A 27,284-nucleotide genomic window follows, 5' to 3' on the forward strand; every position below is an offset into this window, starting at 1 on the left:
TGCAGATATATTGCTGCCTCTGCCTAGAACACACACACCCCTACGCTACCCTCTAGTTCCTGTTAATCCATCTTGTATTTTCTAGGAACTTTCTCTGGTCCTTCTAAGCGGATAAAGATGCCTCTCCTATGAACATCCACAGAAATTTGGGCAAAGCTTATAGCACTCATCATTTTGGGTATTAGGAGACTCTGGATCTTATTTAATAGTACAGAATTTATTTATACAACTCTCCGAGTAAGGACTCAGGACAGGGACCATGCCAATTTGGGAAGTTTTCAGCCATTATTTCTTTGCATACTTTTTGGGCCCCAACCTTTTTCTCTGCTCCTTCTGGGACTCTGATGAACACAAATGCTAGATCTTTTTTTATGGTCCCACAGATCCTTGAGGCTTTCTTATTTTTTTCAGTGTATTTTCTCTCTGTTGTTCGGACTGGGTAATTTCTATTGTTCTGTCTTGAAGTTCACTGATGCTTTTCTTTATTCCTTCCATTCTGATGTTGAGCCCATATGCTGGGTTTTTAATTTTGGTTACTGTATTTTTCAGTTCTAAAATTTCCATTTGGTTCTTCTTTGTATCTCCTATTTCTTTGCTGAAATTTCCTATTCTCTGCTGTAACTTTCCGGTTTTTCATTTGTTTCAAATGGGTTCATAATCGCTCACTAAAACATTTTCATGATGGTTGCTTTCAAGTTCTTGTCAGAGGGGCACTTGGTTGGCTCAGTCCGTTGAGCATCTGACTCTTGATTTCAGCTCAGGTCGTGATCTCACAATTCATGAGTTCAAGCTCGGTGTTGGGCTCTGCACTGACAGTGTGGAGCCTGCTTGGGGTTCTCTGTCTCCCTCTCTCTCTGCCCCTCCCCTAGTTGTGCTCACGTGCCTGTGTGCCCTCTCTCTCTCAAAAAGAACTATTAAAAAAAAAACTAAAACCCTTGTCAGATAATTGGAACATCTGATTCACCCCAGCGTTCACATCTGTTGACTGTATTTTCTAAGCTTCAATGATCCCGGTTCTCGGTATGAAGGATTTTTTTAAAAAAATTTTATTTATTTTTGAGAGAGAGACAGAGCGCAAGCAGGGAGGGGGAGAGAGAGAGGGAGACACAGAATCCAAAGCGGGCTCCAGGCTCCGAGCCGTCCGCACAAAGCCCACCGTGGGGCTCGAGATCATGACCTGAGCGGAAGTCGGATGCTTAACCAACTGAGCCACCCAGGCGCCCTGGTATGGATTTTTGATTGAAACTTGGACATCTTGGGGATTAGGCGGCTCTGGATCTTATCCAAATCTTCTGTTTTAGCAGGCCTCTTCTGGCATCACTTTGGTGGGGTAAGGGAAAGCGCTGCCTTATTACTATCAGGTAGGGGTGAAAAAAGTCCGGGTTCCCTGCTCAGCCTTGGCTGACTGGTGGAGGGGGAAGATCTTGTTACTTCTAGATATGAATGGGAGTTCTGACACCCCCGTTGGGCCCCCACTGATACCACCTTGGCTGGGAGGTATGGGAGTGCCTCATTAGTGCCCCCCCACATTGCTTCCGCTGACACCACGAGGGTGCCGTCACCACTGGGCAGTAGGCTTCCTGTCACACCAACCCAGCAGGGAGGGGTAGGGATTCTTCCTTTCTGCTGGATTGGGGTGGTGGTAGGGATTTGAGGTGCCTCATTACAGCCTGGTGAGGGTAGAAGTCTAGGTTCCTGGTGGGTGTGGGTGGTCTCGACTTCATTTAGAAGTCTCAAAACGATTTTGACAACTGGTTTTTAAACAAATTTTTAAAAACGTTTATTTATTTTGAGGGAGAGCAAGAGTGCCGGCAGGGGAGGGGCAGAGAGAGAGGGAGAGAGGAATCCCGAGTAGGCGCTGTACGGTCAGCACAGAGCCCCACCTGGGGCTCGAACTCATGCACTGCGAGATCATGACTGGATCCGAAACCAGGAGTCGGGTGCTTAACCAACTGAGCCACCCAGGTGCCCTGACAACTGAAGCTTTTGTGATGACTGAAAGTCTGTCTGTATTTGGCCTTCTATCTCCCCTCAACCCTTACTCTTATTTACTTTTGTCATCAATGTGTTTGGATATCAGTTGGGTAATCTTTATGACACTGGCGAGTGTGGGAAGAGCTGGTAAATACATTTTTTCTTGATATAAAAAAAGCATGGTTCTAATTATAAGACTAGATAAATCAGGACTCTGTTGTGTGACTTTCTATCTGTACGGGTTATGTGACATTAACATTATAAATAAACTACATGTTCCTAAATGCTTCGGGTTAAGTATTCAGTTGTTCAAAAATGAATTAAATTTATCTTCCTATAATTGAAAGGGCTTCTTCTCTGGTATTAATTGATGGTATTCACAGAAGTATTAACTACAGATTGTGCACTAATTAACCCATAATCGGACTCAGCATGACACAAACTTATATAATTTTCAAATGTTGATTTATCTATGCATATATTAGTCATATCACCTGGGTAAACTCACATTATTTCCTCCAGCTCCCGGTGTATTCTGTTACAGTTATGAAATAAGAGTCAGTAATAAGCGATATGAGGTTGAATTTTGGAATAAAGAAGCGAGGTAGCAATGTTGGGATTATATGCCTTAAGTAAAAAGTGGATTAAAACTATGTGTTGGGTTTATGGGGAGGTTGGGGAGTGATAAGGAGGCAGTGATTGGTAGAACGGTGACCGGTACATTTAGAACCCAGAATGTGAAAGCCACAAAGGATCTTAGAAGTTCCAACTTTTTTTTTTTTTTTTTGAGGTCTTTGAGTGGATATTATGTATCTGGCACTCTACCTACCTCATGGAAATTCATATTCAAAATAATGTTGTAAAGGGGATCGATTCCCCCGCCCCGCTCACAGAGGAGAGCACTGAAGCTCAAACGAGACTAACTTGTGTAAGGTCAGCCAGCTAGCAAGTGGTAGAGTTAGGATTCAAACCTATGTCTGTACGGTTTCACAGTTCATGCTCCTCTGGCTCAACGGCTCTGCCTTCCAGATGGGTTTCCGGATTCACTTTGCAGAGAAATAATTACAAAGTCATTTATCTCACTTTACCATTGCTCTCTCCAGTGAGGACCGAAACCTTGGAGGCTTCATACCTACCTATTGTGTGTACATGTATTTGACAAATTATAAACCGTTCCAGTTCTAAAAAAATTACATAGTGTATGGAGATTGATGTTACTGTATAAAAATGGTCTCGTGCATCATAATGGAGGATGGATATCTGTGGTTGGATTAGACATACAGTTCCAGCTTAGAGGAGAAGGAAGTTTCCCAAGGTCACACAGCCTGCGCAGTAAGGATTCAAATCCAGGACCTCCTGACTCCCCAACACCACCCCACTGCATCCACTGGGTGCAATTCTGCTGCTATTATCTCCTAACGATTATGTGGTGGGAACGGTTTTGAGCGGTTTGGGGTGGGTAGCCTTATAATTCTTAAGCGCCTCAGTCAAGAATGGCCAACTCCAGGAATATGGCCAAATGCTGGCTGAATTTTCTCTCTGCTCGTGCAAGTCTAAGTGTGTGTGGGGAGAAGATCGTGGTGTCAAAATCTCCCAGGACTGGAAGGTTGTGTTTGTGACAAAGTTAACAATGCACGTTAATTTAGCTGTAGAAAACATTCAGCTCTCTATACTCGTTCAAATAAAACGGAACACCGTGAAGAATGGAAGAGGTGTTGCAGAGAAAGTAATTAAACATGAAATATAATCTATATGAAACCACAGTTTGTTAGTCTAGTTACTGGTCTCAGGGGAACAATTTAAAACCGTGTCTGTGTGCAAAATCAGTTGGGATTTCTATAGCTTCTCGCTGAATACTGCTAGGATTACTGAGTCAGCGCGGAATTGTCTTCCTTATATTTTGAAATCCAAGTTAAATCTATCTTGTCTATTGGTTATGAAAAATCTACAAGAATCCATGTTAATAAAGGAAATCTTGTCTTCATAAGTCGATTAATTAACACTTCCCAATCTCTTAAGACTGGAGGTGTGCCCTGTAACGGATCTGTTACACGAGACCTGTCTTTTGGAAAGAGTAATGGACCCAAGGCATGTTTTCTTTTTCTCCCAATTACACCTGGAATTGAAAACTAGACTAGTGACTTTGATTTGCATCTAAGACACGGCCAGAACAAGAAAGTGTTATTGTTGTCTAAGGCATGTTGTGTGGGGGTAGAAAAGGCTTTTCTGGGCTGCAAGCCGTGTTGAGGGTCTTAACTATGTTTTCTCTTAGGCCTGTCCACAAGCAGCCCCAACTCTTCCACGAAGGACCCCACCCCCCCACCCCGAGATCACAGCCACAAGAAACCAACATTCTGGAGGTCCAGCTCAACACCTGTCATTGTTTTTCTTACGATACTATAGTGAACTACCGACAAAACGCGGGTAGCATGAAAACTTGGCCCCAAAGTGCCGCCAACAGACCTTGGGCGGTGGGGAGCCGTGATCGGCGAGCCAGACCCCGTGGGCGACTCTTCCTTCCCTCCGGCCGGGGGTCAGGAGGCTTTTCCCCCTTCACTTGCGGCGCGAGCAAGGGGATCGGGGGCCCGGAACGCAGGCCCGGCCTTGGGCGGCGCCCGTGCCGCCCGGCTTGGGCCAGCAGCCGCTCCCGGAGCGCGCTCCTCGCGGAGGCCATTATTTCCAGCGGTGCCAAAAGTGTGCGCCTTCTTCGGAGGGCGGAGGTCAGGGGCCGTGCGCCGCGACCCTTACCAGGCCCGGCGAGGCCCCGGGACCCCCCGGAGCGCGGGACTGCCCGGGCCGTGGGTCTGGGCCCACCACCCAGCTCTCCGGCAGGCAGAGGCCGACCATGGCGTCCTCACTCACTGCTCACGCCCGCCGCGGGCGGTGCCGGACCTCGCCCTTCCTTACCGCTCCCCTCCCCCTCCCGAGCCCGCCGCGGCTCCCGAGGTGACACGGCCCGGACCCTCCATTCTCTGCCCCAGTGTATTTAACGAGCACAACCTAACCGCTTGCTGCCTCTCGGTGACAACCCTTCCCCCCCGACAGACGGGCGCAGCAGCCAACCACCGGCCAGAATTGGCCTGCGTCCCGCTCCCCGACGGTGGCGGCCTCGGTGGGCGGGGCTCGGCAGCTAGCAAGTTGAGTGGAGCCACGGCTGACGTGAGTCAACAAAGGTCACGTGAGGCGAGCGGGCGGCGCCGATTGGTGGCGCCGGCCGGGCGCGGAGGGGGGGTCACGGCGGCGGCGTGGGGTTCGCTGTGTGACACAATTACAACAACTTTGTGCTGGTGCCGGGGAAGTTTGTGTCTCCAACGAATCCCCCCCCTGTCCCCCAGCCCCGCGCGCTCCGGCCGTTCCCGCCGTCCCCGCCTGTGGCTGCCCCCCGCCCGCCCCCGCGATGTGACCCTACAGCCGAGCCACCGCCGCTGCCGACCCGGGGGCTCCGCAGCCCCTGCCGCCGCCGCCTTCGCCGCCGCCGCGTTGGGATTTTTCGTCGCTGCCGCCCGCGGCGGAGGAGGAGGCGGCGATAAAGTTGGTGTGCCGGTCCCGCGCGGAGATTGGGGGCGTCGTTGCGGGCCCCGGCCCGGGGGGGGGTGTCGGCGTTGGAGTTGTGAATTCGCTGCGTTTCCATGAAATCCTGCGGAGTGTCGCTCGCTACCGCCGCCGCTGCCGCCGCCGCTTTCGGTGATGAGGAAAAGAAAATGGCGGCGGGAAAAGCGAGCGGCGAGAGCGAGGAGGCGTCCCCCAGCCTGACAGCCGAGGAGAGGGAGGCGCTCGGCGGACTGGACAGGTACGGGCCGCCGTCACCCGCCCGGTCGGCTCCGGACGGGCTGGCGCCGCTCTCCGGGGAGGCCCGAGCGCCGCTCGCCTCTGGCGGCGGCGGGGCGGGCACCTCGGCTCCGGGGCCTCGGGCGCGGGCAGGGGTGGGTCGGTGGCGTTCCCGGAGCCCTAACGCGCCGCGTGTGTCTCTCCCCGCAGCCGCCTTTTCGGGTTCGTGAGGTTTCATGAAGATGGCGCCAGGACGAAGGCCCTACTGGGCAAGGTAAGGCAGCCGCGGGCCGGAGCGCGGACACCGTCTTCCCCGGCCGGCGCCCCGCTCGCCCCGGGCCCCGCCGCCCGGCCGGCGTTCATTGTGGCCGCGAACGATGGCCGAGGGGCTTCCGGAAAACTATTTCCTGCCTTTGCTCTCCCTCCCTCCCTCCCACCCCCCACCCCCCCCAACCCCCGGATACCTCGCTCGCACCCTTGCGAAATCGCCCTCTCCTCTCGTAGCCGGAGGAACCGGGGCAGCAGCGCTTTGGGGCCGAGCTCCACTGGGTGCACGAAAGCGCCTCTCATTTTGCGGCTCTTTGGAGGTAGCCCGATGAGCCCCCGGGGTGCCGGTGTAGCGTCAGGGCAGCGTAAATGTGTGCAGATGTTCCCCCCCCTCCCCAATTTCCGACTTCCTTGCCTCCCGTGGGTTTCATTCTTTCCCTCCAGGCAGGCTGTTCGTAACGTCTACTGTGCACCAAACGTTTTGGGCTCTCCTGCGTCCCTGCTCCCAGAAGGGGGAAGTTGCACGTAGTTTAGGGCGGCGAAGAGTTTGCATTGGGCTGTTGACATGCATCCCGATGGGTCTGTCTGTTCTACCTGAAGTTAGGTGACTTGTTTACTTTTTTGGGGCGTTCTGCCCCCACACCCCGCAGTTATTTGCGAATGTGTTTTCTTCTTGGAGTCCCGTTTCCTGTGTGCCTGACCGGGGAGGCCAGGGGGGATTCGGGGTGCAGCCTCTGTTTATTTGTGTGGAAAGTTGTTAGCACTGTCATTTAGTTAAGTAATGGCTGCTCCTATCGGCCCAAGATGGCGGGACAGGGTGGGAGGAGAAAGTGAAAGGGGGGGGGGGGAGTTGGGGGGGAGGGAGGAGAGGTAAACATGGAAATAAATAGTAGCGATGAATAGGCCTCTCCTTCGGAGTGTGCAGCTCGATGGTGTTCAATAAAAATTGTCCGAGATGATTTGCATGCAGAATTCTTGTACCTTTCTCAGGCTTGGAAGCAGCATTCGTAAGCCTGGTAAATGCTTATCAACCTGTAGCACATTTAGTTGCCCAACCGTAAGCTGTTGAACAAAGGCTGTGGAGTCTCGATCTGTCCGCATCAGTTGGTCCCTCCGGAGCAAAATATGATCGAAGTGATATTTGTGTGCTTCCTTAATGGGCACCGTGAAACTTGGGAGTGTGTGCGATAGGTGTTGCATCCGTTAGACATTTTCTTTTCAAGCCGAAATCCGTAGCTTTCAGTTTGACACCTAGCTTTATTGTTACATTTGAGAAGGAAGTTTGACAAAGCCTAGCGTTTTATTCTTAAGTTGATTTTTAAAAAATTTAGCTAGTTGTCCTCCATTTTTTGTCTGTAGTTTTGTTTAGGAGTCACTAATTCTTTATCTGCAATTGACTTCTGCTTTTGTTTCAAAGTAACTAAGTGTAAGGGATTTCAACCCCAGATAATGACCAGAAACCTAAACAGTAATAATCCTTTTCAGGAAGCCTGGTGCCTTTGCCTGATAGAGAAAACTTGAATTAAACTTTGGCTGTGTAGGTATTAATTGGTTTCATTAAGATTAATCCCTGGAAAAATGAATAGCGACTAGCTCTGAAATGATTTAAGCATCAATAATTAAAGCCTTGAAAATTTTTTGAGTATTTAAAATATTTTGTTGAAAATAATTGACTACTGTCAGAGTTGTCCTTCCACAAGATTAAATATTTAAATAAATGGAGCATTATTTTATCTTGGAGTGATTATTGCCAGTCTAATTGGAGGTTGGTAAAATTGTTTGCAAAGATAACACATTTGGAAAAGTTTGGCCAAATCTATTGCTTTTGATTTACGGTAATGAAGATATAAACGGAATCTGATGTTTTGTGTGGATGATGTGTAAAATGCTAGTTGATGATTTCGTGTCTCGGAACGATGGTGTTTAGTAGATTCACAGTGGATTGGATTTCAGACTGTAGTATTGGACTCTACAGTAATTATGCACTATTGTGTTTAAATTTTAAAGAACTCAGCGTTTTCAAGCATTTTTTTGTGAAAGTGTGCATTACTTTCTTGATGTTTGAATACAGTAACATGCTATACATGAGAAACTTGTGAAGTTTCACTATGTTTTGGGGAAGAATTAAGGCTTTGTAAAAAAATAATCTGCTGAATTACTAATTATTTCGTTGAGTTGAAAAAAAATTCTTTATTACTTTGTAACTCCATGCTTGTGAGGTCCTGCCTATTTAGGGCAAGACTTGTTAGTCTTAACGTTACAATAAAACATTCTAGAGTGTATGCTTGCAACCTCATGCAGTTCTTGTGAGCCTGCACATCCTAGCGAAATGTATAATGTAAAGCTTGCCATTATATAACCTCTCACCTCGTGTTTGAATTGAATTCTGAAAAGAATGAATGAGCTGGGGTCCTGCTGTCGGAAGTATTGAATTAATTCAGTTTCACCCATCTTTTGAATAGTCCTGGGGAACAACAGCCCTGTGTGTGTGTGTGTGTGTGTGTGTGTGTGTGTGTGTGTGTAATGTTGAGCTGTGTTTCAGAATTCATGTTATCTAAAAGTCTTAAAAACAAGAGTTGGCTTTTCTTTGTTGGGGTTGGTTCAGGCTACTTACCTGAAGGCAGGTAATGGAATTGAATAACTCTCAGGGTTCTCTTTTTAGCTGCTATTTTTGTCCTGCCACCCCTCCTCACCTCCTGCCCCCCCCCCCCCCATAAATTTAGTCTGCAGCTTGTATAACTTTTTTTTTTTTTCTGACAAACTTAGCTATTACTACCTGTTTTCAAAAATTTTTATTCCTATATGTATTATCGGATCGGGCTTCAAGTTTTTAAATTCCAATTTGTAGGTTTAAAAAAAGATAACTCTTGACATAAAAGCTTTGGTAAGTTTTAAACATTTAATAAAAGTGTCTCTTACTTGTCACTAAACTTGTATGTTCCTTTTCCAGGTGTGAGGATACTTTGTCCAAACTGCTGATTTCTTAGTCTCTGAATGTTTTTGTAAGACTCATTCGTATTAGTGTCCTTAAAAGGATTTTTGTTTGTATGATTGCCATTTGATATACAATACTTGGGATTTTGGATTAAAAAATAAATTAGTAATATGGTATATTATTTTTGTAGTAATATCTTTGAAATATCTTTAAAAGGTTGTTAATAGCAAGTGGTTGCTTAATCAGAGTTCTTGAAATACAGCATTAGCTTGACCACTTTGCTCTTTATTTTTTTTTTTTTTTATTTATTTTTTTTTTTCAACGTTTATTTATTTTTGGGACAGAGAGAGACAGAGCATGAACGGGGGAGGGGCAGAGAGAGAGGGAGACACAGAATCGGAAACAGGCTCCAGGCTCTGAGCCATCAGCCCAGAGCCCGACGCGGGGCTCGAACCCACGGACCGCGAGATCGTGACCTGGCTGAAGTCGGACGCTTAACCGACTGCGCCACCCAGGTGCCCCACCACTTTGCTCTTTAATGCTGACCATTAATCTTTTGGTAACATAATAATTCAAGATTCTTACATTTTAATTACAGTGGAGTTACTGAAAAGTAATTAGAAATGAAACATTTTAACAAATTAACTGTGGTGATTTTGTTTTTAGTACGTTTTTGAAAATCTTTTGGGTTCATCTTGTTCTCAGTTGGATAAGGATTTGTGTTAAAGTATCATGTATAGTAATAATATAGCATAAATACAGAAAGAATAAATACCGTACTATAAGGCATATTTATAGTAATATATTGCTAAAGGGCTGGGGAATCTTATCTGCGTCAGGGAACAACTGCTTAAGTACATAGTTGTTCATTTTGAAGTATCTTTACATCATTTGTAAGTTTGTCCTGAGTATACTTTATTGAAACATCTTTTTTTATAATTCTGTTAATCAGTAGAAAGATTATGTGGAATACCGAGGAGTTATGGGTTGTTTACCCTTTAGAATATGCTCGGGGCACCTGGGTGGCTCAGTCCCTTAAGCATCTGACTTTGCCTCCAGTCATGATCTCACTGTTGGTGTGTTGGAGACCTGCATGGGGTTCTCTGCTGTCAGCGCAGAGTTGCTTGGGATCCTCTGTCCCCCCCCCTCTCTGCCCCTCTCCCACTCTCACACACTCTCTCTCTCTCTCAAAAATAAACATTAAAAAAGTTGAAAAAAATGTATGTTCTATTTTTCCAAGGAGATCATTAGTATTAACATAGTTAGCATTTTTCATTTTTTGGGAAATAGAAGTAGTTTAAAATCCATTAAAGCATATATTTTCCTAAATTTGGTCTGCTTGCATGTAGATGGTAGGGGAAACTTACTAGGTCAGTTCTAGAGATGGTTTATTTATACTATAATATTTAGAGATTGATGATGTTTAGAATTATTCTATATTGTGTTTTGTTTGCTGACACTTAAAGGTATATATTCATTTCTAGTGCTAAAGAAGGTTTAGTGTTTGTGTTACAAAAGTAGCCACAGAATAATGTCATGCCTTGTGTTTGAAAATTAGGTCTTTAACTTGATGTGTTTTTAAAAAGTGTTTTTTAGTTTGGAAAGTTGTCTTGTAAATAATTATAGTCATTGTTTGCCTGGATAAAGTGTCATGCTGTTACACATTTCCTAAAATTTTGCTACATCCCTAGTAATACAGCTATAATAGTAAGAGATTACAGAAATGTTTGCATACCTGGGCACAAATTAGAACCGCAGGAATATATAAACAGGTACTTTTTAAGTTCTGGCCTTCTTTCTCACTGGATAGCTCTTTCTGTAGAATCAATTATAAATTGAAATGACTAGGGAACATTTGACTGCCACCTCTAGATATTTTAGGTTGTTAAGAAAAACTGCCTGAGAGTTGGGTTTTTGTGATTTAGGTGGTAAAGTGGAGTAATGAGGCATGGGTATTAAACCAAAGTGAAGGTTCACTGCTTGGCCAGCTACAGAGTAAAATGTCTTATTATGACTTGATTATGTAACATTTAGTTTTTATTTCTTTAGTACCAATATATTTTTTTTTTTTTTTTGCAGATGTGTTAAGTTTTTTTTTTTTTTTTTTTACTTCGAAACTCATTGTGATGCTTTGAGCTCTTTGAAACTGATGTTAATGACTGATAACACTGTACATCATTAACAGTATTTTTGAAATGTGGTATCCAGAGAGCTAGTTTATGTTAAGAAACACCACCAGATTGTCTAAGAATTGGAATGGTGGTTAGGTTATTTAGGGCCCCCCATGTATTTATTTGTAGACTAGTTAATGGAGTTTCATGAATGCGAAATTGATAGTTTTATGTACTCCTACTGAAGCTTTACATACAATTGTATCAGTTTTGCATACTGTCAACAGTACATTAGAGCAACAAACATGGACTCTACATTAAGTGCAAGTCTTCTGTGCAGAGAACATGAAGATAACAGATATTCCTTGCCTGCATTGAAAACTCAGGCTAAGAGGAATGAGATAAGTATAAGGATGACTAACATAGGAACATCAGTGGCAGAAGAATGGTGTGAAGCGCCCTGAAAGGTTATGTTGAATGTCCATTTAACAAGTAGAATGGATTTTTTTTTTTTTTTTTTTTTGCTACCCATAGAAGCATCGATTAGCAAGCAGGCACAAAAGCAGTCACAGGAACCTGTTTGGGAAGCTTGTGAAGTCCCAGCCCTTTGTCTTTGTAGGTAGTGTAACAAGGACCTTGCTGGAAAGGTGCATTGGAGGCACATGTAGCAATCTATCAGCAGCAGCAGGCATTATTCCAGAATTACCTGGTCAGCGGTGGAACACGGGGTTGAATGGGACTCAGACTACGTGTACAGTGTGTAGAGTATTGGGATCCTGGGTTTGTGGATTCTTAGACCCTCCTGTTTGTGCAAAGGTGGAGGTGCCTTTATAGTATTTCTAGCCAAGCTACATTAACTCGACCATCATTCATTTCACGTGAAAACTTAACGTCTAACACCCTTCGTGCTCCCTAACGCATTCCAGGGCTTACTGAAGTAAAGGCAGGAGAACCATTGCCTTTGCAGAGTGCTGTCCTGGCTCATGTCCCCCTCATGTCTCTCATTTTTAGATTGAACTGTTCTTGAACTATGTATTCTTGATTTGGGCATTTAAAAAGTTAACAGCTTTTGGATTTTAGATTAGTAGGGTTAACTGATAGTTCCTAGGTTAAAGTTAACTAAGCATTTGAGACCCATCATCTCCTGATGTGTTTCATTAAAAAACAAAACAAAACATTTAATGAGACTTTCTGTTATGTAACATTTTGTCAGACATTTAAAACTAAGTTATTTAATTAAATTTTTACACTTGTGAGTTAAATATTTACATTTGTGAGACACTGCAAAAAGGATGTCTGGCCTAATTTACAGATAGTCTATTCCATGTATTCAGGTATGTTTCAACAAATTATACACTTTGAACACCAGACCCCAGAAAAGGAAAAAAAGACCCCATCTGCTAGTTCCTCATGCCTGGGCACTTTTATGACCTAGGCCTTCTTTCTCTGGATGGGTAGTGCTGGAGGTAGGCAGGCATTGATGACTTGTGCAAAACAGTGCTTTCTTGGATCTCCCCTTTTCACTTAGCTTACTGTTGGGGCAGTTGTAAATTGAGTTTCAAAGTTCCACCCTAGATTGGGCCTCAGTAGAATGGCTTTTATTAACAGGATGAGGATTGTTTCTTGATTGTGTTTTTCGGAGATGGTGTTTCTTGACTTGGATTTTAGCAAGGAATCTTGTAAATTTGTTTAGGAAAACATTTAAAATCACATTCTGGCTTTTAGCAGATGTTGAAAGGACAATCTGCTGTGTGTTCTGTGCCCTCTCTGATCTCATTTTATAGTAATAGTTACCTTTGTGTGGGTTCTTGGGATCCTTGAATGAGTTTTCATGGCTCAATTTAAGAAGTTCTCTGACCAGGTTTTGGAAGGATAGTAAGTAATTAAAGAAAGGTCATCTTGGAGTACAAATGACTCTAGGGTGAGGAGGAGGGGAGATTTTAAACTTTACACTTTATAGATTTCTGTACTGCTGTTTTTTTTTTTTTTTTTTTCTTTAGACATGTATTACTTTACAAATAATACAATAAGCATCCTGATGGTGAGTACACTAGAGTTATATTTTGGTTGATTAAAAATGGGTTTTATTCTGCCGTGTGTGTAGAGATACCTGTAAGGGCCTTGTCAAGTCGGGATACTTCTGAGCTTGATGGTCCTTAAGTGGGGGTAGGGATGAATGAAGTAGAGATGTGCCCTGTTAGGTCCTATTTCTTTGCCTTTTAGGTGGCTTTGGGGTAAGTCACCATGCAATCTTCATTTTGATCTTTAGCATCTGTTTCTTTGATGATTTCACTTTTGGGCCCCTTTTGGCCCAGATTGACATTTAAGACCAAATTAAAAGGACTATAACCTGAAAGCATGAGAGTAATGCCTTCTTTAGATAGTTTTAGGGTTCTCAGCCAGATTATGGGCTATTTGTTTGCCACTTTCTCCTACAAACTTTTGTTTTCTTTTATCCATTTCTTCTTTTACTCTTTTTTCTACTTTTCTACATTGCTAAAACTGTTGTTCTCTTAACGTGTTTTTGTATTTTTTTTTTTTTTCTTTTTGGTAGTTTGGTCTGTGGTAGTATTTTGTCTGTGTTAGAATAAATAAAAGATGCTTCTGCTAAGTTTATTCTCAGGAAGAAGATTGGACTTTGTTATAGTTAAGAAATTTATGTAAGGTCATCTAATTCATTTTAATTTAGAACAGTGGAAGAAACCCTTTTAGATAAAGGATTGTTTTCAAACTGTGGATCTATTATATTATGTTCATTACATCCTTCTCTTTTTTATTTATTTATTTATTTAAAAAAAATTTTTTTTTTCAACGTTTATTTATTTTTGGGACAGAGAGAGAGCATGAACGGGCGAGGGGCAGAGAGAGAGGGAGACACAGAATAGGAAACAGGCTCCAGGCTCTGAGCCATCAGCCCAGAGCCCGATGCGGGGCTCGAACTCACGGACCGCGAGATCGTGACCTGGCTGAAGTCGGACGCTTAACCGACTGCGCCACCCAGGCGCCCCGATCCTTCTCTTTTTTAAAAAAAGTTTGTTAGGGAAAATTTCCAATATATATATATATATATATTTTTTTTTTTTTTCTTATGTTTATTTTTGAGACAGAAACAGAGAGTGAGCGGAGGGAGGAGCAGAGAGAGGGAGACACAGAATCTGAAGCAGGCTCCAGGTTCTGAGCTGTCATCACAGAACCCGATGTGGGGCTTGAACTCATGAACTGTGAGATCTTGACCTGAGCTCAATTGGGATGCTTAACCGACTGAACCACTTAGGTACCCCTCCAGTATTTTCAAAAGCAGAGAAAAGTAGCCAACTATCACCAAGCATTACCCAGTTGAGCTATTTTCTTCTTCTTTTTTAAATGGTTATTTATTTTGAGAGACAGTATGTGTGAGAGGGGCAGAAAAAGAGAGAGAGAGAGAATCCCAAGCGAGCTCTGCACTGTCAGGGCACAGCTTGACATGGGGCTTGAACTCACGAACTGCGAGATCAGGACCTGAGCCAAAATCAAGGGTCAGACACTCAACTGACTGAGCCACTCAGGTGCCCCCAGTTCAGTTATTTTCAACTCATGACCAGTCTTGTTTCATCTCTATCTTACCCCTCACCCCCATTATTTTGAGGGAAATCTCAGGCATCAATCACATCATTTAATCCATAGATAGATCAGTTTGTCTCTGAAACATAATCACAATGCCCTTATTACACATAAAAATACCTTCTTAATAGCAAATATTTTGAGAGCCTTGATTTTTTAACATGCAAAAGAATTAGTTCCTTGGGAAGCTGGTAGAAAGATACTTAGCTGAATATATGTGACATATTTTAATATCGTGGTAGCATTTTGTAATAGAATATTACACAACACAAGCCAAAAGAGATAATTTTGCCTAAGAACTTTATGAATCTTAGTTGAGTCTGGATCATTTATGCATTTAGGGGAAACTATTTTTAAGATAGTAAGTTTTTAAGATATAGTAGTTAAATTAGGGTTTTGAATTTCAAGTATCAGACTGAGAACTAGAAAAGCTTTTGGTTTTGCTTGATTGATTATGAAACGTTTGCTGACCTGCTGTGGTGAGGGACTGTGCCAATTCCTGGGGCAACAAGTAAGACCTGGCCTCAGCCCCTGCAGTCTTTGGAGAAAGATGGACAGACTGAGTGATCATATGTTGTAGTAAGTATACTAATCAAGGTGTATGCCAAGTACTATGAGCTGTGAAACGATGGAGCCAATAAAACATTAAAATTTTTGGATTATGGATAAACTATCCACACAATTCGCAGCATTTTGGAACAGTTGATTTTGACTAGAGAAGTAAGTAGGTGAGGGAAACTGCATAAAGATGGAATTTGGTCTTGGTTATCAAACATGAGTAGAAGTTTAGCAAGAGGAAGAAAAGGGCAGAGAGTTGGAAGTATGAAGTTAAATGGTGTTTGAGGAATTGTGCATAGTTAGTGTGGGTAGAGGGTGTCTAAGTGGGATTAGGAGGAAGTAACTGAACATGTCAAGGCCCATGTCATTATAAGCCCTAGGATGTTTTGGGAGGTCATTGAATTCACCTCTCTAATCAGGGGGAATTGGCATGACTAGAAGTAGGTTTTATGGAAATATTATTGGCTACAGTCAGAAGGATAAAGTGGAAGGGAAAGGAACCTAGTTGTTAAGTATTGATGGTTAGATAGCAATACATGGGTTTTAGAATAGAATTCTGGTTCTGCCACTTACCTAGATGTGGGATGCTTGGACAAATTATTTCATCTTTCAGAGGCTCAGCTTTCTCATCTGTTAAATGGAAGTGGTAATAGATTTCTGGCAGGTTGTTGGATTTTGTGTTAGGAAAAAAAGTTACGTAAAGTACCTGGCATTGGGCCTAGCATGGAAGGTGCTCAGTGCAAGATACATGGTATCATCTTAGGAAAGACAGTTTAAGTTTAAACTAAGGCTGTATTTTAGGAGTGAGGGGGGAGATAGAGGCAGATTTGAGATCCCTGGAAAGGAATGCTAACATCTCATTACTTTGGCTTTCTTTCTGTGTCTGACCACATCTCAGTCTCCTTTGTAAGAAGACTGTTCCTAGATCTTCTTTACTCACTCTGCCTCCAACTTGCACGTAAACTTGACTGCCACTTGATTATTTGGGCATCTTGACGTTACCTTAAACTGAATGTGTGTGTGTGTATATATATATATATATATGTATATATATATATGTGTATATATATATATATATGTGTGTGTGTGTATATGTATATATATGTATGTATATATATACATGCAAACTGAATCTATCATTGTCTTTGATGTTTTTTATCATGATAAATGACACTTAACCATTATCCTTGCTAGAAACCTTGGAGTGTTTCTTGACTCTTTTTTTTTTTTAACGTTTATTTATTTGATAGAGCAGGGGGAGGGCAGAGAGAATCCCAAGCATGCTCCTCCGCACTGTCAGTACAGAGTTGGACTCGTGGCTGGATCCCATGAACCATGAGATCATGACCTGAGCCAAGATCAGGAATCAGACACTTAACCGACTGAGCCACCCAGGCACCTTTGATTCCTTTTTCTTAGCCTATAAAATCCTAATAGTCCTCCTATCTTGTCATTTCTACTTCTTAAATTTCAAATATGTTTCTCTCTATTCTCACTGCCTGCCATTCTTCTTCTTCTTCTTTTTTTTTTTTTTTCTTTTTTTTAAGAGAGCTAGAGTATGTGCAAGCTGGGCGAGCAGCAGAGGGACAGAGGGAGAGGGAGAGAGAATCCCAAGCAGGTTCCATGCTCAGCATGAGCCCCACCTGCACCTAGATTTAGCGACCTTGGGATCATGACCTGAGCCAAATTAAGAGTTGGGCACTCAATGGACTGAGCCACCCAGGCGCCCCCTTACTGCCAGTATTCTAATTGCAGCCATGATCCTATCTTTGACTTTTGAAATAACTTCATAATAGTGTTTTTGAATATGTATACTTAAGTGTAGTACAAAATTGAAAAGTTACATGAAGGGTGTTAACAGTGAAAAGAAAATCTCCCTCCCACATCTCCCAGTTATTTGGTTCATATTATCAGGCAGCCACTGATAATATGAAGTTATTGGGTAACTTTATATTTCAACACATATACAACAAGCACATATTCTGTTGTGTTTTTTTCCCCACACAAACGAGATCATACTGTATATAAATTGTTAGAAAATACTTTAATTTTACTGTTTGCTGTGTGAAAATGTTTATAGTTCTTATATTGAATTGTCTTGGGTTTGGGAGTTCTCATTCAAATAGGGAGATGTTGGTGAGGGGATTGATTTGGGTTACTTTTAAGTGATTTTGAGGTTCTGTTCTCCTTTTATGCCTGATACTGAGGATAGAAATTCTTCAGCATGTGAAGGTCTTAATTGGAAGTATGTTCACATGTTTTCTTCCTTTCTTTCTTTTTTTTAATTTTAGAGAGAGTATGAGTGGGGGAGAGGGGCAGAGGGAGAGAGGAGAGAGAGAGACTCTTAAGCAGGGTCTACGTTTAGCTTGGAGCCTGACATGGGGCTCGATCCCACAACCCTGGGATCATGACCTGAGCTGAAAACAAGAGTCCAGCACTCAACCCACTGAACTACCCAGGTGCCTCTCACGTGGGTTTTCTTAAGATAGCAGTTGTTTAATTTTATATGGTGTGACCTGTCAATTGGAATAATTGGCAAATTTTGGTTTCATATTTTGTTTTCTTGGTGTGATTATCAGGTTCTGTGGTTACTAACTTAATTCACTCCCTGAATGTTTGTGGAAGTAGCCATAGTTTATACTACTTAATAATCTTGTGTTCGTGGGAGTCATTCACTTTCTTGGTTTATTCTCATTTTTATTATAGAAAAGGAAAAATAGGTAAACTTGCATTCTTGATTAGTTGAAAACAGTACAGGGCTTAGTGTGTTAACTTATTTCACAGCAGAATATTTTTATTTTCACTCTAGAGTGACTGGTGGTAGAGCTAAAACAGTAGTACTTTATTTCTTGGGGGTCATTAACCCTTTTAGGGTTAGTGTAGCTGCATACATTTTGTATATGATTTCAGGGAGTGTATGGATCCCTTTGAAGCCCAACTGTAGCCTCCATTATTTTCAGTTAGTGCAGTTTACTTATTTTTGGGTAGAGGTGTTAATGATGGGAGTGTGTTGGGAGAAAGAAAAGCTTTAAAACCACTGGGTTGGTTAGGCTTAGATGGCATGGATTTTACCACACAGTTTTGCGGTATTCTATGACCACTTCACATATTCTCTCAAATTCTTCTCTGCTGGTTATTGTAAGGGTACTAGGGGAAGAGAATGTGAACCGATCCCTAGACAGCTTATTGCTCTAACTGGAAAAATAGCTGTATGCACATGCCCCGTTAACATAGTAAATAGGGTTTAGTATTGTTTCTTCAGCCTGGGCGCTCAAAATGTTGGTTTAAAGATTGGGAAGGCTGTGTGATATACTGGGAAGAACAATGGATTAGAAAACTGAAGACCTGAGTTGTAGGGTCTGCTGCCTACTTTTTAGTCAAGTTGCTTAATTCTTATGGTCCCCATTTTTGCCATCTGTTAAAGATGAAGGCCGGGGAATTGCAAATTTTCAGTGACTAGCACCAGAATTCTAGGTAACAATTCATTTGAGTTTTTAGGCTTGACCCAGTTCTTTTAAGATTTTGACCCAGAAGCAGGGCACAATGGAACTTTGTTCTAGATGGTAATTTTCTTTGATTTCAGCCTCAGGCCTTCAAGATCAGAAACCAAAAGAATGCAGGCACATTAATGGAACTGAGAGTTGTATGTTTTGGTTAATCTAGTATGATTAACCATTAAGTTAGTCTTAGATTGATTTGAAAGCTGGTCTTATTTAGTAATGGTTCATGTTTTGACTTCTCCAAACTTCTTTTTTTTTTCAACGTTTTATTTTATTTTTGGGACAGAGAGAGACAGAGCATGAATGGGGGAGGGGCAGAGAGAGAGGGAGACACAGAATCGGAAACAGGCTCCAGGCTCTGAGCCATCAGCCCAGAGCCCGACGCGGGGCTCGAACTCACGGACCGCGAGATCGTGACCTGGCTGAAGTCGGATGCTTAACCGACTGCGCCACCCAGGCGCCCCGACTTCTCCAAACTTCTTATAGTTGGGGCTATAATTTTTTAGGTCAGATCTGAGGTTTCTAATTCTAGAAGATGGGTATAATCACTGCGTCTGTTCGCTAGGAATTCATCTAATAGGACTAAATGAATTCTCATGTGAATTGGTAAGAAATGTCACACTGAATAAATATGTACTGCACAGGACATTTGGGTGTTAGAAGAATAAAGTCCCTTGATTTCCTGAGTAGTGAGAATCACTTGGCATTAGCGGGGCACTTTGCGATCTATTGAATGTAAATTTTATTGTTCAATTTTGCTGTGTATGTGTGATTATATTTTCATTAGTAGCCTATCAGTTAAAAAGGTAGATTTTGAATCCTTTGCTTTGCTTTGCTTTGCTTTGCTTTGCTTCTCTTTGCTTCTCTTTGCTTCTCTTTGCTTCTCTTTTCTTTTCTTTTCTTTTCTTTATTCATTTTGAGAGAGAGAGAGAGAGCGAGCAAGCTGGGGAGGGAGGGACAGAGAGAGAGGGAGAGAATCCCAACCAGGCCCTGGCAGCACGGATCTCACGAATTGTGAGATCATGACCTGAGCCGAAATCAAGAGTCAGATGGTTAACCAACTGAGCCACCCATGCACCCCTAGATTTGAAGTTTCTTAAGAGGAAACTTTTTTTTTTTTTTTTTTGCTTAACAGTCTTTCAAAGATAATAAATGGATAAAATGAAGTAGGTCTTCTGTCATTGAAGTTATTCAAGTTTGCTCATTGACACTTAGTTAGCCAGCTTGTTGTAGGCAACATTCAGACATCAAAGGATAACTTTTACTGTTAAGTTATCTGTGAAGATTACCCAACCCTTAAATAGTCACGATTCTATGAAAAGAGGTAACTGGGCCCTGAATATCTGACAAAGAGCTGGAGTCCTTCCTAATCTGATGGACTGGATCTTGCTTTTTGGCTTTTGCTTTGTCTTGTTGGACTTGGTTGTCTTTACTCATAGAAGTGGACGTCATTTGACAGATTGGGTATTATGAATACATTTTTGTAAATGGAAATTGTTTTCTATTAGCTTTTAAAAATTTTGACTTTATTTTGAAATGATAGATTCTTGTGAAATTGTAAGAAATAGTAGATCTAGTATATACCCTTTACCCAGTTTCTCCCAGTGGTAGCATCTGGCAAAAGTGTAGTACGATATCACAACCAGGATATTGACATTGATATAATCAAGATATAGAACTGTTACATTACCACAAGTATCTGTCTCGTTGCTGATTTATAGCCACACTCTCCCCACCCCCATTCCAAACCCCTGGCAACTAGTAACCTGTTCTCCATTTCTATAATTTTGTCATTTGAAGAATGTTATATAAATGGGATCTTACAGTATGTATCCTTTTGGGATTGCCTTTTTTCACTCAGCAGAACTCCCTGGAGATTAATCTCAGTTGTATGTATCAATAGTTTGTTTCTTTTTATTGCTGAGTAGTATTCCCTGGTATTAATGTTACTACATTTTCTTTAACCATTTACCTGTGAAGGGCATCTGAGTTATTTCTCATTTTTGGCTATTGCAAATAAAGCTGCTGTGAACATTTGTGTACAGGTGTTTTTGTGAACATGAGTTTTCTCTGGGATAAATACCCGAGAGTGCAATTGCTGATAGTTGCTTGTTTAGTTTTATAAAAAATTGCCAAACTGTTTTTGAGAGCAGCTCTACCATTCTATATTCCCATCAGCAGTTCCCAGCAGTGTTCCAGTTTCATTGCATCCTTGCCAGCATTTTGCGTTATTACTGTTATTTATTTTTGGCATTCTGATTGGTGTGTAGTAATAGCTTATTGTGGTTTAGGGGTGCCTGGGTGGCTCAGTCGGTTAAGTGTCCGACTTCTGCTCAGGTCATGATCTCGTGGTTCGTGGGTTCGAGCCCCCATCGGGCCCTGTGCTGACAGCTCGGAGCCTGGAGCCTGCTTCGGATTCTGTGTCTTCCTCTCTCTCTGTCTCTCCCCTGCTCACGCTCTGTCTCTCTCTCCTTCAAAAATAAACAAACATTCAAAAAATTAAAAAAAAATAGCTCATTGTGGTTTAAATTTGCATTTCCCTCATGGCTGATGATGTTTAACATCCATTACGTTCTTATTTTCCATCCGTATAGCCTCTCTGGTGAAAAGTCTGTTCATGTTTTTTGGATTATTGATTTGAGATTTCTTTTTCTCTGATGCAAAAATTTAATGCTATAAATTCGCCTTTCCACACTACTTTAGCTACATCCTACATTCTTGTGTGTTGTATTTTCTTTTTTTAAAAGTTTATGTATTTATTTTGAGAGAGAGCACATCGGGTAGGAGCAGAGAGAGAGGGAGAACGAGAATCCCAAGCAAGCTCCATCCACACTGTCAGCGCAGAGCCTGATGCGGGGCTCAAACTCACAAACTGCGAGATCATGACCTAGCCGAAGTTGGATGCTCAACCGACTGAGCCACCCAGGTGTCCCTCTTATATGTTGTATTTTCATTTTTATTCAGTTATGTGTATTTTAAGTTTTTTCTGAGCTTTCCTCTTTGATCCATGGAATATTTGCTAGTGTGTTGTTCAGTTTTTAAGTATTTGGAGATTTTCCTGTTTTCATTCTGTTATTAATTTTTAGCTTGAGTCCACTGTGATTAGGGAATTTACTCTGTATAATTTCCATTGTATTATATTTGTTGACATCTGTTTTATGTCCCAGGATATGGTCTGTCTTGGTGTCTGTTTCATGGGTGCTTGAAAAGAATGTATATTCTGTTGTTGGATGAATGTTGTATGCATGACAATTAGATACTATTGGTTGATTGTATTGTTCGTTGCTTCTATATCCTTGCTTATTTTTGTATCTAGCAGTTCTATCAATTGCTTAGAGTGTGGTGTTGGCAAATCTCTACCTATAATTGTGGCTTTGTCTATATTCCTTCTATCTTTATCAGTTTTTACTTTTTGTACTTTGAGGCTCTGTCATTTGATGTGTACACATTTAAGATTGTCATCTGGTGGGTTGATGCCTTTATCATTATGTAATATCTCTCTTTGTCTTACTAAAATTGCTGATGATTTTATTTGCTCTGAGGTCCACTTTATCTTATAATGTAGCCACCCTTGCTTTTTTTTTTTTTTAAATGACTATTTACACGGTATGTCTTGCTCCTTACTTTTACTATCATTGTATTAAAAGTGATATTTTTTTTTTTCGGACAGCATATCATTACATCATTTAAAAATGTATTCTTCCAGGGCGCCTGGGTGGCTCAGTCGGTTGAGCATCCGACTTCGGCTCAGGTCATGATCTCACAGCTTGTGAGTTCGAGCCCTGCGTGGGGCTCTGTGCTGACAGCTCAGAGCCTGGAGCCTGCTTCTGCTTCTGTGTCTCCCTCTCTCTCTGCCCCTAACCCACTCGCATTCTGTCTCTGTCTCCGTCTCTGTCAAAAGTAAATAAACATTAAAAAAAAAATTAAAAAAAAAAAGTATTCTTCCACTGTTTTTTTTTTTTTCTTTAATTGGTGTGTTTAGGCTACACTTAGGGTAATTATGGATATATTAGGGCTGAAGTCTGCTGTTTTATTATTTTTTATTTACTCTGTTTCTCATTTCTTCTTACCTCCTTATGGGTCAGCTGGATATATTTTTTGGGTTCCATCTTGATTTGTAATGTTTCAGGTATATTTCTTTGTATAGGTTTCTTGGTTGCTCTAGATATTACACTATTCACATGCAAATTATCATTATCTTTGGTACAGGTACAGATGTTTTTACTGCTTTGAAAAGTGTAGTGTGGAAACTTTACTTTTGTTTAGGACCTTTTGCCCTCTCTACTTTAAAATAGGATTTTCTTATAAACATTGAACACCACATTAGATGGTGTGATAAATTTTGCTTCAAACAACAAATATGATTTATGAAACTCAAGTGTAGTGTAATAGTCTATTACACTTACCCCTAATTTTACCTATTCCAGTGTTCTTTTTTTCTTTCTGAAGTCCCAGCCTTCTTTTGTTTTCATTTCCTTTCAGTTTAGAGAACATTTTAAGCCATTCTTTCAGGGTAAGTTTGCAAGGATCAAATTCTCTTAGCTTTTCTGAGATTATCTTTATTTCCCTTCATCCCCGAAGGATTTTTTAGCTGTGGACAGAATCCACAGTGTATAGTTAATTTCTTTCAGTATGTGAAAAATGTTGGACTATTTTCTTATGTACTCTCTGGTTTCAGATGAGAAATTCGCTATCATTTGAATGTTCCCATGTAAGTAATGTATCATTTTTCTCTGCTTTTAAGAATTTGTCTTTTGATTACAGAAGTTTAATTATGATGTATTTTGGTGTGGGTGTCTTTAGTTTTAGTTTATTTCTGGTTCATGCAGTCTTTTCTACCTGTGGATTAATGTGTTTCACCAAATTGTGGAAGTTTTCAGCCATTGTATCTTCAAATACTTTTCAGTCCCACTCTCTTTTGGGAATTTGATAAGAATCTTAAGTCTTGTTTTTGTCCCATAGGTACCTAAAGCTTTGTTAGTTCTTTTTCAGTCTGTTTTCTTTCTTGTTTAGGTTAGCTAAATTCTGTTGATCTGTTCACGGACTCTGTTGTCTTATTTCCATTCTACTGTTGAGCCCATCCAGAGAGTTATTGTGCTTGTTGTGTTTTTAGTTTTATACTTTCCACTTGGTTCTTTGAAACTAAATTTCCTTTCCTGAGGTTTTCCATTTTTTCATTTCAAGAGCAGTTGTAATTGCACATTGAAGCATTTTTTTTTTTATTTTTATTTTTTCAACGTTTATTTATTTTTGGGACAGAGAGAGACAGAGCATGAACGGGGAGGGGCAGAGAGAGAGGGAGACACAGAATCGGAAACAGGCTCCAGGCTCTGAGCCATCAGCCCAGAGCCCGACACGGGGCTCGAACTCATGGACCGCGAGATCGTGACCTGGCTGAAGTCAGACGCTTAACCGACTGCGCCACCCAGGCGCCCCCATTGAAGCATTTTATGTTGACTACTTGAAATGTGAGATAATTCATTCAAAACCTGGGTCATCTCAGTGTTGGGTCTGTTGATTGTTCTCATTCACATTATACTTTTTTGGCTTTTGGTATGGTTGTACCCCGGACATTTGGAATATCACTTAAGAATTCTGGATCCTGTTTGATAGTGGGCAGTCTCTTTGTTGAGGTGTAGTGCAAGGGCTGGGGTGGGTATGTATGTTCAGCTTCTTACTGGGCCCTACAGACAACCGTTCTGGCAAAAATAGAACACTGAGTCATGCTGTCTTGGTGCAGACTGATGGGATGTAAGTTCAATTTCCCCCTTAATCCTCACTGACATCTTCCTGGTAAAAGGCGGGCATCAGTTTACACCACTTTGTGGCCTCTGAGTGGGAGGTGTAAGATCAGCTTCCTGATGGGACATGCTTCCCCAGCAAGAGAGAAGTGGAGGGCTAAGTCTCACCACTTTGATGCTGCAGAGTGGAGCAGAAGCTTTCTCCTTTGTACCACTTCCCTGAGTTGTTGCCAGGTGGGAGGGAGGTGGTGGACGCTCATCTCCCTCGGCACCACAGGCACCAGAGAATGGGTAAAGTGGATTGTTAGCTACTCTCTCTTGCTTGGCTTCGTTCAGTCTCATTGCTGGGTAGGTATGGAGGTTCAGCTCTCCACTTGTCCCTGCTGACCCCCCGGGATGGGAAAGTGGAATGCTGACTGGCTCCAACTCCCACCACCTTGTTCAGTCTTGTTGATGCCAGTTGAGGCTGCATGTTCAGCTCCTTGCTGGTTACCGCTAACACCGGGAGTGTGTGTGTGTGTGTGCGTGCGTGTGTGTGGTGAAGTGTAGTACTGGCTAATCCTGCCTCAAACAGCTTGTTAAGTCTCTTTGCTGCTGGCTGGTGGAGGTGGCTCAGCTTGCCTTTGGGTGTTAGATGTGGAAGATCAGCTCCTCTCTTAGCCTTGCCATTAACCCAGTGGGGATATTGGAGCCCATCCTCCCCGTCCCCGTCCACTTGGCTGGAATGAAAGATCAGCTTCCTACCCTGCTTCATCAATACTATCCTGGCAGGTGAACTTGAGCACCCCTGTGTGGGGGAGAGAAGATCAACTAACTGCCTGTTTTGTCCTGCCAGGACTATTTGGATTGACCCCGCCTCCTCCCCACTGTAGCCTAGAGGAAGGGGGTATGGAAGAATAAGCTGCATGCTTTGCGCCGCTGAAACTGGAGGGTTCACACATACGTGTTCGTGTGTGCAGATCTTCTCTTGGTCTTTGGCTGGAATATGATGGGTTTTACTGAAACGGTTTCTGTTGGTCAGCTACCCTTTTCTTAGTCTTTTGGCTAGGAGGAGAGGCTTATAACTTTTTTTCTTTATGACTGTGGTATTGGATGGGGGCTTCTGAAGCAGCACCTAGGCCCAGAAATGTGGGAGGCAATAAGAAAACCCAGGGAACCCACTGCTTTGTCATTCCTAAAGTCTTGGTATCTCTAGTAAGTCTGCCACCTTTTTCCCCACTTAGCAGACACTTCGTATGCCTGTTTGTTTTGTTTTGTTATGTCTAGGATTTTTTAGTTCTCAGAGTGAGAGCTTGGGAGAGATGAAGCTATTCCATTTTGGTGGAACTGAAGTTGACTTTTTTTTTTTAATTTTTAGAAAATTGAAGTAAAGTTGACACACAATGTTATATTAGTTTCAGGTGTACAACAGTAGTGACTTGACAACTCTATACCTTATGCTCAGCTCGCAAGTGCAGCTACAGTCTGTCACCATACAGTGCTATTAGAATTCCATTGGCTATATTCCCTATGCTGTACCTTTCATCCCCTTGACTTAACTCATTCCACAACTAGAAGCCTGTACCTCCCACTCCTCTTCACCCATTTTGCCAGACCTCCCCACCCCTCTTCTCTTTGGCAACCACCAGTTTGTTCTCTGAAGTCTTCCACTAACTTTTATAGATAGATGACCCTTGAACCATGGTGGGGGGAGTGGTTAGGGATGCTGACCCCTGTGCAGTCAAAAATTGGCACATAACTTTTGACTCCCCCAAAACGTAACTACGAATAGCCTACTGTTGACTGAAAGCCTTACTGATAACATAAACAGTTAACACTTTGTATGTTCCATGTATTACGTACTATAGTCTTCCAGTAAAGTAAGCTAGAGAAAAGAAAATGTTAAAATCCTAAGGAAGAGAAAATACGTTTACAGTACTGTGCTGTATTTATTGAAAAAAATCTGTGTATAAGTGAACCCATGCAGTTCAAACCTGTGTTGTTCGAGGGTCAAGTGTAACTCAAGTTTAATTGTGAAAATTTTTTACTTAAAGATATTCTGTCACATGGATGAAGTAAGTGTTAAAAATCAAATTTGTAGGGAAATCTTAACTTCAGTGATCATAACACGATCCTCAATTACAAAGCTATTTCCTTATATCCAGGCTTGGTCTATAACTGTATTGTTTTGGGGACAAGGTTTAAATAACTGCAGTGCTTACTTTTGAACATCAAATGTTTTCTGTTATATTCTTTAAATGAAGTGCATGTTTACACAGAGAGAAACTAAAAGATAAGCTGGGTTACAGCAGAATCTCACTATGTTGGTATGCCTCAAACAGCACTTCGTTTTTAGTTTCCCATCCCAAATATACTAATACAACAAAACATTTTATTACTTTTGCCATACTAAGACCAGTAAGACACAACAAAATCCCTTACCCAAATTCTTAATACGCTTTATTTATTTATTTATTTATTTATTTATTTATTTTAAAGTTTATTTATTTTTGAGAGAGAAAGTGTGAGTGAGGGAGGGGCAGAGAGACACAAGGAGAGAGAGAATACCAAGCAGGCTCCACACTGTCAGCACGGAGCCCCATGTGGGCCTTGAACCCCATGAGCCACAAAATCATGACCTGAGCTGAAGTCAGACACTGAACTGACTGAGCCACCCAGGTGCCCCTTAAAACACTTTAAATAGAAAAACTGATTCAGAAGTTTTTAGGAGGAAGGGGAAAGGTGGTACATATAAATGTTTCCCTAGAATTCAAATGAAAATAAGCAAGGGAAAACTTCCTAGGTAGGTGATATCCTCAGTCCAACTTACACAGAGCATAACTAATATATA

The 27,284-nt window shown here is 41.9% G+C and overlaps 1 protein-coding gene across 8 annotated transcripts in view; it reads left to right on the forward strand.

The window, feature by feature from the left end:
- Positions 1 to 5,173: 5,173 nt before the first annotated feature.
- KDM6A (lysine demethylase 6A) overlaps positions 5,174 to 27,284 on the forward strand; it is a 208,130-nt gene continuing 186,019 nt past the window's right edge. For 3 of the 8 annotated variants that reach the window (XM_045471880.1, XM_045471881.1, XM_045471882.1), the window contains exons 1-2: positions 5,245 to 5,764; positions 5,953 to 6,016. In XM_045471880.1, the coding sequence (XP_045327836.1) occupies positions 5,604 to 5,764; positions 5,953 to 6,016 (225 nt within the window). In that variant the 5' untranslated portion in view covers positions 5,245 to 5,603. Of the gene's footprint in view, positions 5,765 to 5,952; positions 6,017 to 27,284 lie in introns of all 8 variants that reach the window. The other 5 variants (XM_045471884.1, XM_045471886.1, XM_045471887.1 and 2 more) reach the window with 3 other exon arrangements.

The sequence above is a fragment of the Leopardus geoffroyi genome, chromosome X, assembly GCF_018350155.1.
Source record: "Leopardus geoffroyi isolate Oge1 chromosome X, O.geoffroyi_Oge1_pat1.0, whole genome shotgun sequence".
In the NCBI taxonomy this organism is placed as follows: Eukaryota; Metazoa; Chordata; class Mammalia; order Carnivora; family Felidae; genus Leopardus; species Leopardus geoffroyi.